The sequence below is a fragment of the Epinephelus lanceolatus genome, chromosome 1, assembly GCF_041903045.1.
Source record: "Epinephelus lanceolatus isolate andai-2023 chromosome 1, ASM4190304v1, whole genome shotgun sequence".
Lineage (NCBI taxonomy): Eukaryota > Metazoa > Chordata > Actinopteri > Perciformes > Serranidae > Epinephelus > Epinephelus lanceolatus.
Window position 1 is genome coordinate 42,604,610 of NC_135734.1, and position 11,513 is coordinate 42,616,122.

General features: G+C 40.9%; 1 protein-coding gene across 2 annotated transcripts in view; it reads right to left on the bottom strand.

The window, feature by feature from the left end:
• Window positions 1–7,929, bottom strand: part of unm_sa1614 (un-named sa1614) — a 28,908-nt gene extending 20,979 nt beyond the window's left edge. For both annotated transcript variants that reach the window (XM_033627775.2, XM_033627773.2), the window contains exons 1-4: window positions 7,306–7,929; window positions 6,930–7,174; window positions 1,333–1,405; window positions 1,099–1,244 (exon numbers count right to left, since the gene is read on the bottom strand). In XM_033627775.2, coding sequence (XP_033483666.2) covers window positions 1,099–1,244; window positions 1,333–1,405; window positions 6,930–7,055 — 345 coding nt within the window. In that variant the 5' untranslated portion in view covers window positions 7,056–7,174; window positions 7,306–7,929. The remainder of the gene's footprint in view (window positions 1–1,098; window positions 1,245–1,332; window positions 1,406–6,929; window positions 7,175–7,305) is intronic.
• Between the last annotated feature and the right edge of the window lie 3,584 nt (window positions 7,930–11,513).

Genomic DNA, 11,513 nt, shown 5'->3' on the forward strand with positions numbered 1-11,513 from the left:
AAGAGTAGACAATGCAACCTTGTCTTTAAGTAGAGAATTTTTAGCTATAGTTTGGAATGAACCAGTTAAGAAACCCCTTTTTTTTAAATCAAACATTACCCCAGTGGATGTTTTGAACGCAACAATTAAAATCCAATTGGTTTTAATCAGAAGTTTCCCCAGTTGCAGTTTGGAATGACCAGTTGAGACCGAATTAGTTTTTGGTTTAAGGGTTTCTCATGGAAGTTTGGGTTGGACTAGTTTAATCTAGTTAATTAATTAATGGATGTTTGGTAACACCAGCACTAGTCATTAAGTTTAAATTGGATGTTTTTCCAGTGGACCAGTTAAAATAAAGTCATCGTGGTTTCAGACTAAACTGGAGGCAGTGACTAATATCAGATGCAGGTGTTGTGACCTCAAGTGTAACCCTGTTAAAATAGTAATAAGAAATGCAACTACTAAGTTATGTCATCAAAGTAAAGTAACTTATTACATTTAATTACTTTTTGATCATATTTCTAACTAATTATACTGGGAGATAAAGCAGAACAGTCCTAAAAACGTAAGTGCAAACGCGTGCACTCAAATTTGTCCCAGCAGCTTTTCTGTCCTGAAATATGGCAAAAGACGACATTCCTGCGAACAGATGCAGTGCAATACATTGAGCATTATATTCTACATGTAAACTTTTTTTTTTTTTTAAATCTTTATTTATTTATTTATTTTGATAGGGATGATGCCATTTAACATAGTTCCAGCACAGAGTATGAGACTGATGTGTTGCACAGAGAGTTTATAGCCATTGCTAATTTTCAGCTCTCGTCTCTAGCTGGGGTTTTCACGTCGGTCTACAATGTTATGAAAAATGTAGTTTTAAACATCATAAAATCACAATACACTAACCACTATAACCCCTGTGTAATCACCAACTATTTGATTAGCGGATTAAATAATAATAAAATTGAATCACATATTTTTTCTCAGTGGCTGTAACTGATTACATTTATATTTATTTTGCAATTTAATAATATATTTCTGTCACATGTAACTAGTTGCTACCAAACACTGGTGACCTCTGACCTCTGTGACATCACACTGCTGTCACTGCTGACTCACCAGGTTCTTCATGGGAGAGAGGAGCTCTTTAGAAAAGTCTGCCAGTCGACAGAAAGCAGAGCCGACCTCCGACTCTCCGTTTGAGTGACAGTTGACTGACAGCTTCTCCATCGAATTAATGTACTGCTCCAGATGAGTCACGTGTTCTGACAGAGAGAGGCGGTGTTAGTACAGGAAGTCACGCATGCGTGTGTGTGTGTGTGTGTGTGTGTGTGTGTGTGTGTGTGTGTGTACCTTGTCCAGCAGTGTATTTGGCTTTAGCAGCTTTCTTCATCTTCTGCAACACCAACCGGTCACTGTCCAAAACCTAAACACACACACACACACACACACACACACACACACATACATTTACTGTAACAGTTCATATATTCAATCCTCAGTGATGTTTTAACCATCAGTGTGTGAATCTGCTGAACATGTGTGTGTTGACGTAGCGGCACTAATTCACCTGCTGACTCAACACACACACAGAGGTCGAGCTTTGTTCTCTGACAACAGACAGCTACATTCCTCTGTGTGTGTGTGTGTGTGTGTGTGTGTGTGTGTCACTTTGCAGCGATATCTCTGTCTTTATTATTCCTGGATGCGTCAGACCACAGCGGACATTCTGACTCGTCACAGTGAAGCACAGGTGGTAATAAAAACTGTTACTAATAAAGTTCTATCCAAACGTCCCTGTTAGTCATGACAGCGTGACAGTGAGCCAACACACACATTAAACCAGGAGCCTGAATCCAGTCATTAATTTCATTATTTACACCTGTGATTCTCCGACTGCGACACGTCAAAATGTCTCCGGTGAGAAGGCCCCATTGTTGTCAGTGTTAGAATGAAATGATCAGAGCTGGTTGATTCAAATTTTTTTGATTTTTGATTTTGTGTTTCTGATGTATTTATTTCACTATATTAACCTAAACAGACATTCTTCTCTTGGTGTTTTAGTCATTAACAGTTTCCTTTATAAATACACTGAACATTTACTGCATCCTTATATGACAGAAATGCATTGAAAGAAGCCAGTTGAGGTGGTTCAGGCATCTCCTGCTCCTGCACGCCTCTGTGTTGAGGTTTTCCTGGTACTTCCAATTAGAGGGAGACCCTGAGGTCGACCCACCACACGGTAAAGAGATTACATATCTTGTCTGGTTTGGTAACGCCTCAGGGGCAGTTAGAAAACGTTGCTAGAGACAGCGATGTCTGCTGCCCCTGCGAACCGGCCCCAGATAAAGCAGCAGAAAATGGTTGATATGATTTTATCTGTATTGCCTGCTCCACTTTAAAACATCAGGGGGTCAATTTATCAACCGAGCACACACACAGTCCTGTGTTTAAACCATGTGAATCTGATTTATCAATTTCACAAGGACCCCACTGGTACTTCAGTACAATGGCAGATAAAATCAATTTCTAAATTAGATTGTAATTTAAAACAGATTGCAAATTAGCATATTTTTTCATTTTCATTGTGGACTTTTTCCCTCTGGTTCGAGTATAAAAGAAAAACATATCTGGCTTATTTAATTTAATAGCACTTAAATGGTACAAAAACACAGATTGATTACAACTGAACAGATGTTTTATGGAGCCTCAGGTTCTCATTGATGCAGAGAAATAAGACAAAAAAATAGTATAACTGCACCCCTAAAATTGACTGGATTGATTTACAAAAAAAAGGACATAAACTTCAAGAGCGATATTTGACATCCATCATGCTGACATCTGTCTGTTTGTATCCAATATGTCTATTTTGTTTATTGCAGTTCTTTATTTGACCATCAGCTAAAATTAAATCATTGTTACCTCTGCATGATGTATCTTTATCTATTTTTCTTTTAGGAAGTATGAATTATACCACGTGGTTGGCACTGTTGCCTCACAGCAAGAGAGCACCAGGTTCAAACCCACTGGCAGGTTGGGGCCCTGTTGTGTGGAGTTTGCATGTTCTCTTCTCTGGGTTCCCTGGCCTCTTCCCACAGTCCAAAGACATGCAGGCAAGGTTTTACACCCATAGGTGTGAATGTGAGCGTGAATAGTCATCTCGATAGCCCTTTTTACACAGAGACTGCACTATGTGGCCATAATAAAGTCTCTCCTTCACGCCGCCTCTGCATTTTAACAAATAACCAAATAACAGCGGCCTCATTCTGCTCCAGTGTGTGATTAAAGACTGCATGCCGGCATTGTGAAATAAAAAGAGGCATGACAGGCATCGCATGTGCCTCTAGTGTGACATATAACACATTTGTTGGCAGCATTTTATGAACAATAACAATGGCATTAACATGGTAATAACAATAATTTACCATCCCTGTTATATGGTGGCTGATCTCGTCCTCTGCTCTAAGGTCGCATTCACACTGGCACTATTTGGTCCGCTTTAAACAAAACTTGGTCTGCTTCCACAGATAGTTCGGTTTGTTTGGACTGGTGTGAATGCTCGTTCAAACCCGGATGCGGACCAAATGAGGGAACCCTGGTCCGCTTGAAAACTGGGGGTCTCGGTTCACTTGCAAGTGAACCCTGGTGTGATTCGCTTACAGTGGGAAATGCAAACGGACTATCCAGCGAACCATAGACAGGAAGTGACGTAGAGCGTAGTGCATTTTGGGTAGAAAAAAAACAAAGCCAACAGCACGAACCGGGAGAAGCAGAGGTAAAAAAAAAAAAAAAAGAAAAAGTTGGGAAATGTCTCGTGGGCAGAGGTGGAGTAGTGAGGAGGTGCAGGCACTTATGATATATGGTCAGAGGACTATATATCGCAGTTGCTTGTGGCTACCCACAATCGATTTCCGTTTCGGTCCTGGCCAATCAATAAGCCAGGTTTTCTTCTTCCTAATGCTTTTTTTCGTCCTGGTCAGTGGTCGTTTCGGGCAATACCGCCCCCAAACGAGCAGCTATCCTGGTGGGAATGCTCCCTTTTCCCTTTTTGTGGACCTTTTTGGCCGCTGTTCTTCTTTGAGTTAGCTGCTAACTGCTGCAAGCTGCTTTTGAAGCTCCCACAGTGGGTTGCACGCCTAACTCATTGTCAAAAATCACACCCATGCCGACTATAATCCCTTCCTGCCTGCTGTGCAGTTTGCACTGACGTCATTTCGGCACTGTTACCACCTACGCTGCAAGCTTAAAAAGGAGACAACTCTGTCTGCCCATTTCGGAATTGTACCTTTTATACAGAACAGCGAGGCAGAATAACACTGGGAAATTTCCGCCTTGAAGAGGCAGTGTAAAAGTGCTGTGTGTACCCTGCCCCTTGCTTAGGTGGGATATGCTCCAGCAACCCACAAGAGGATAACCAGTTATGGATAATAAAACAATCGATCAAGCATTTAAAACGTTTAGTTGAATTTCATGTAGTTCTATGTTACTTTTCAGCTTGGAAAAAACACCTCATCTCTCAGTCTAACCACATTTCCTCATAATAACTGACTGAAAATCAGCAGATGAAGTGAAACATAAAATGAGACCTGCGCCCCTAAATCCTTTAACCCCGCTGCATGCTGGGAAGCCTTCCTACACACCTGCTTCACTGCATCAGTATCCTCACCTCCTTCTGGAGGCGTCTCTGTTTGTAAATGAGTCTGTTTGTGCAGATGGATATAGAACAGGTGAGATCTATGACTGTTCCCTGTGTAAAGGTGTGAGTGTGCATGTTTGATTAAAAAAACAAAAAAAAAAACAGCTCTTGTCTTATTACAGATAGTTCCTTCCCACACTCGCACACGCCTGCACAAACAGACACACTTGTTCTTTGCATGTTTTGATAAACGAGGACTGTGGGATCAGAACAAATCTTAATCAGGAAACTGGAACCACAGAACACACATACTGGATCCACCCACTCCAGTTCACTGTGTGCTTTCATGTGACACAAACAGGGTGTAAGTGTAAAAACTTTTCTCATAATGAGTTCTAATTTCCAACTTTCTAGCCTCCCCATGAACACAGCATGAGCCTCAGTGTGCAGGTTGCAGCTTGACTCACATCATCATTAATAATCATCTCTCAGGCTCCTCCTCATTACCATTACACAACAATAACAATAACAATGAATACTAATAAGGATTGATCTGTTGCCATGGTAACATATGCCGACTCTGTTGGGGGTAAAGGGGGATAAGAGAAAAGGGGGGAGCTTGAGTCTCTGTTTTTCAGGCCAGTTGAGGATCAGTTGAGAAGTCTTCGGGTCAATAACTCCACTGACCGAGAGTGTGTGTGTGTGTGTGTGTGTGTGTGTGTGTGTGTGTGTGTGTGTTGGGGGGTTTGCTACCCACTGGTCTTAAGGGGCCCCACCACCCAAACACACACAGAAATGCACACACACAGCAGCAGAGCAACTTGATAAAAAACATTACATGATTAATTGATTTGTAGATGATATCAGATATTATTTGTCAGATTGTTATACGACTGTTGTGATAATTGATTCATTGTTGGACTGTTGGTTGAATAAAATAAGATGTGTTAAGACGTCACCTTGGACTCTGGTGAGGCTGGATTAACATGTGAGAAACCCCAGAGGCAAAAATCAGCGTGAAGCGACTCAGAGTGGGAACTCTGTGCTTACTGGCGGAAAATTCTCAGAGTGACGCAAAATACGCTAAAACTTTTAGGCCCGTGAAGAAAAACATTTGAATTAACTTTATTTTTAATAATTTGACAAGCACTAACTTGTGATGTGTGGAGCTTTGCATTGTTTGTCTTGTGTTTTCTCTTTTGTGTAATGTAATATCATGATATTGGGCTTTATCTCTGTCCTGACCTGCTGAGGGACTGCAGATGCAAATTAGCTCTCAGCTATTTTAAACTGTTCATGGTCCCTTTAAAGTAACATAAAAAAACAAAACAAGACTTAGGAAACTTGGATCTCTGCTGATGTTTAAGAGAGCGGTACCATGTTCAGAGTTATTATGTTCATTCATGACAATGAGGTGAATAAAAGATACCCTTTTGACAAAAAAATATTTTCACTCACTTTGTGCGAGATGTAAAAGTGAGATCAGGCACACAAAACAAAATCTTTGCGACATTGCAGCAATAGTGAGAATTTACTTAAAACATTAAAATTTACGTATACACACTTATCCTGTAAGGGGTTGTGGGGGCCTGGAGCCTCTCCCAGCTAATATTGGGCGAGAGGTGGACAGGTCACCAGACTATCACAGAGCTGACACATTGAGACAGACAACCATTCACACTCACATTCACAATTTAGAGTCACCAGTTAACGGAGCTTTGGATGGTGAGGGCCCGAGTACCTGCAGAAAAAACCCAGACTTACGCAGGGGGAACATACAAACTCCACACAGAAGGGCTGCTCCACCCTGGGTTTGAACCAGCAACCCTGAGCTCTGTGCCGCCTGATGCAAATTAGCAGAATATCAACACATTTTCTATAAGTCAGGCTTGAAAATGATTTTGATTTTCTTTTTTTTTTTTAAATTGAGTGTAACTGTTACATGTTTTATGTCTGCAACTCTCCTGAAGCCTCCTTAAGGAATCTGATCCCGATTGATTTGGCGGTGGGAACCTCTTGCGACCGCATCCCTTTGCTGACGTCGACCCCAGCATTTCATTTCATTTAAATACAATTAAATTAAGTGCTGGCAATTGCACTGATTTTAATCTAGACAATCTATACATAGTGCACAGAGAGGGGAACATGGGGGCCCAGCAGCTCATTCTTGCCCCAGGGCCCCAGAGCAGTTTGGTCCGGCCCTGATGTCAGAGGAACAAGCACAGCTCATTCATCAGAACCAGTGAAACCTCCACCAGCCCACTACTACTACTACTACTACTACTACCACCCCACCCCCTGTGTCTGCACTGACCTCCTCCAGCAGGTAGACGGTGTTCCTGCAGCTGATCATCTTGGAGGTGAAGGAGGAGGTGGTGGGGGAGCTCCAGTCCTCCTGAACCTCCTGCAAAAACTCGGAAACCGACACGCACTCGGGCATGGTGCTCCTCAACCCGGGACACACCGGGACCACCCGGGGCAGGACCGGAGCAGGTTAAATGAGGTCCGGGACTGACGGATCAATGCCACACAAAAGAGCGAGGAAACCAGGCGGAAGACCTGTTTTAATAAATAATAAAATAATATTAATTATAAACCCTCTGTGCAGAGGTGAATAATCCCATCAGCCTGTTTAAACACTCCCACAGAAAGCTTATGATTAACGGGCTGATAAAACGGTAATTAGAGACCTGATCCGGTGAATGCTCCGTCAGTGTGACTTCACGGTGAACCGCAGCATCAGCCGCTGTTTCCTCCAAACAAAAGGTGATCAGATCCGGCAGGAAATAAACCACAGCTGCAGAGAGACCACAGAAACCCGAGGATTAAAACAGTCCCGTGTCTGTAACGTGATAAAACCACCGACTCTCCTCCCGGTAGAGCCGCTTCATTCAGAGAAAAACCTCCCAACCCGCCCGGTCTGTTGGTGTGTGAACCTGCTCACAAAGAGCGGAGGAGCTGAGCGGGGAACCGGACCCCCCGGACACCGGGACCGGGTTCAGATGAGGTAACCAAACCGGGATCTGCTCTCCGCTCCGGGACCAGCTTCATGTCTTTTCATCATCAGCTGATTTTTTTCCTGCTTTTTTTTTCTTCTTTATTCAAACCGCATGGAGAGGCGCGTTCACGGTGCGCGGCGGCGGGGCTCTCTGCCGCGGGGGCGCGCACTGCTGACCGAGCACAGAGGTAGACTGTAAACCCCATTATACACCGCTGTGTCTATTCATTTATTATTTATGTCAGAGCTGCCGAGAGTGAGGTGAAACAGGTTTCTGCTGTAATTAAAGTTTTTAAGGGCACTTTGATTTTTTATTTCCTTTAGACTATTAAAAAAAAATAAATACAAGGAAAAACACTAAAAAAAGGACTACCATAATTTGAAAATCTGTATTTATGGTTATATTAAGATACTCTTAAGTTTTACAATGATTCAATGAAAGAAAAATAATATTTAATTAATTTATTTTTTCCCTTGGTCATGCTAGGTACACCAGGTGCTTTGAGCTAAATGCTAACATGCTGATGTTAAAGGGGAACACCAACTAAATTAAGAATTTCTGTTATTTCTATGGCCTATTAAAGTTCAATCAGTATTTGTGAACATGAGTTACTCTTTCTCAAAGCCAGACACCAGAGAAGTCTTACACTTGTGATGTCATCAAGTACATAGTCTGCAGCTGCTCCAAAAGGCCCAGACACATCAAACCAACTTTCCCGGCTGTGTTGCCTCACATTGCCGTGTCTCGGCCAAAAAGTTGAACATGAACACACCTCAAAGACTCTGTTGACGGCCAACTTTCTGGGAGGAAATAACTCTTCATACTAGCAGGTGGCTGTAGACTGTATTCGTCATTCAAAAAGGGAAACCAGAAAAACGTCTTGACGCTAGTTAGCCAGTTAGCACGTTAACAACACAATCCAATGCTGAAAGAAGAGAGTGTATTTACTGTGCGCCAGTGAACAATAACACAAACTATCACAAGCCGTTTCTTGTAAAGAGCTAAAGAAACAATTTTATCATAACAAGTTTGTTTTGATCTCACTCACCTTTGACTTTAGTTGTTTGTTTACTTTCCTCACTTCTGTGTCTCTTCTTGTGTGCTGAGCTGAACTGTCAGTCAGAGTGATTTCATTCACCAACAGGCTCTGCTGTCACCTACACCAATTAAACATACTGAACTGGAGGGAAATAAGTCAACTAGCACTGACTAGGGCCAATGGTGCAGGACACAGCAATGAGAGCTGACCGTCGGCTTGGTGTGTCAGGGTCTAAAGACAATGAATGGGAGTCTGATTTTGTGGACCCATAAAATGTTTGTTTTCTTTTTCGTACTTAAATGACCTTTATTCTGTTGTCATGTTCTCAGTTCCGAAACAGAAATGTGTTTGAGACATTAATGTCTCAAACACATTTCACAGCAAAACAATAAATAGTTGTTGGGACATGGCACTAAAAAATCACAAATATGAATCTCGTGGTGGCGCTAGAGGAAAAGTCAGAGGATCACCAAAGTCAGTTAAGTTCATTCTCTGGGGACGATGAATGTCTGTGCTAAATTTCATGACAATCTATCAAATTGTTTTTTGAGACATTTTAGTCTGGACCACATCAGGTAAAAGAACCACCCGTGCTGTCTGAGAGCAGTTGACTTTTGTTTGGCACAAATTGAACATCATACTGGTCGTCTGACTTCACTTCCCTTCTGGACTCCAGGGCCAAAATCAGCATTTGTCTCGACATGATCCAACATCATCAGAGTCTCAGAGGACACAATCAGAGTCAGCGTCTGTAAGCAAACCGTTTCTCACTTCCTGTTGATCCCCCTGCTGACGAGGACAAAGTCTGATGGCTGAGTCCTGATTTGTATTTCACTCCCCTCACCTTCGTCAGTCAAACTGTTTTCTCATCATCACATTTTATCATCTCAACAGTTTCCTGCAGAGTCTCAGAGTCACTTCCGGTGGTCGCCTATATTTTCTGCCTCATGACGACAAGCTCGGACTCCACGCACAGACATCTTGTTATCCACTGAACAGGTTTCCATGACATTTCCTGATCACGTTCCTGCTCCCCAGAGGATGACCCTTTAAATTTTAATCACCCCTTTAAGCTCCACCCTCAGGACAAACTCTACAATTTCAGAGCAGCTAAATCATCAGGAAGTTGTTTGTTCATTTTGTGGTTGTAATGAAAAAAACACTGCTGTCTCCAGAGGATGCTAACTCTGAACGAGGGCCATAATTTATAGGGTGGAAACAGGCGATATGTCCCCTGCACTTTGTCAGTGGGCAACCCCTCAACTTTTTACAGTCCAAAAACAAACGTCATATTAAAAAAAGGCAGGAATGTTGTAACAGTTTATATCTGCATGCGTATGAATGCAATATCTATTTCATTAACAGCATGGCTTGTGTGTTAGAGCACACGACCATATTGCTAACCTGTAACTGCATGTTTTAACATTTTATTAAGACCTACATAATGACAATTGTATTTTATTTATGTTTACTTTTCTATTACTGTAAATGGCTTCTGTTTTACCTTGACAACTTTGTTTGCTGTAGTTAATGCTCTTTATGTCTCTATGCTGTCTTTGTCCTCTGAATTTTATCCTTTTATTGGTTTCAACACATCTTGCCAAAGGACCACAGTTGAAAATGAGCCAGCTGACTAACACTGGCATATCTACAGAAATGTTGATTGATGTGCGTTGTCCTTATAAATACAATATATTAAATAAATGGAGAGTATAAAACGAGAATAACTTGAAAACTAGAAAGAATTTCAAAAGAGCTCGTAGTGTCCAGTTTAAACATTGTAAGAGGAGATACATTTTGAAATCTTGAGCTCCGTAGAATTTAATGAAATTATTTATGAAATATCTCAATAAATTTAAGAAAAAATTATGAGATTAAAACAGTTTATTTTCACATGCTAATGCATCTTACTTGTGATTTTACACATTTTACATTATTGCACTGTCTTTATTGTTTTTGTGCAGCGCTTCCTGATCAATGTGACGTGTATTTTACCTGAAGTAAACAGTAACTTTACTTAAAAACAAGGTCTGTGTGAAATTTGACAACATGATTTTTAGAAACCTCGAGACTCTAGTCTTAGATAATAAATAGAAATTTTGATATTTATATTGCTTTGAGGTGTAAGGCAGATATGAGGGAACTAAATCCAAACAATAGGTCAAAAAATACATGAAATTAGATAGCTATTTGGGATCAGCAGGTCCCGATAAGTATAAAAAACTAAACATTGCCAGTGCTAATTAAGTCCCAATGTTCTCAAACGAGTCGATATCAAATTGATATTGATGTCATCAGATTATTGCTGTTGCTGAAATTGGTCAAATTTGTTGCCATATCAAACTACAAACATCCTTAATCATAAATAAACAAGTTTCAATCATGAAATATGATCAGGTTTAGGACCTTGTCCACTTTTGTGTTGGGTGTGGCTGCAGACTGACTTGGCAGAGATGGCTTCCATCTTGTTTCTCACATGAATGAGCGTATTGTGCTCTTACTACCACTAGATGGCGTATTAGAGTGTCCACGAATGAGGACAACAGGTCTAAGTTAAGCAGAATGAAGTATAAGGTCGAGTAAACCTAAAATGTGATGTCCTTACATGAGGACACAGGGTCTCAGGAGGATATTGATTTTTTTCATCATCTTTTGTGGTTAAAAAATGTTTCTCTTATGGACATATGAAAATTGTGAAAAAACTTGGTTGTGTGGCTTATTTTATTAATTACAGTTTTTTCAAATAATAATTTAACCAAATGTTTTTTAATAGTCTGTTCACTTCCTGTGACTGATATTAATATTTATTTACTTATTTACTCAGAAATAACTTCTAACATTCAGATTGAGTAAACTGGTA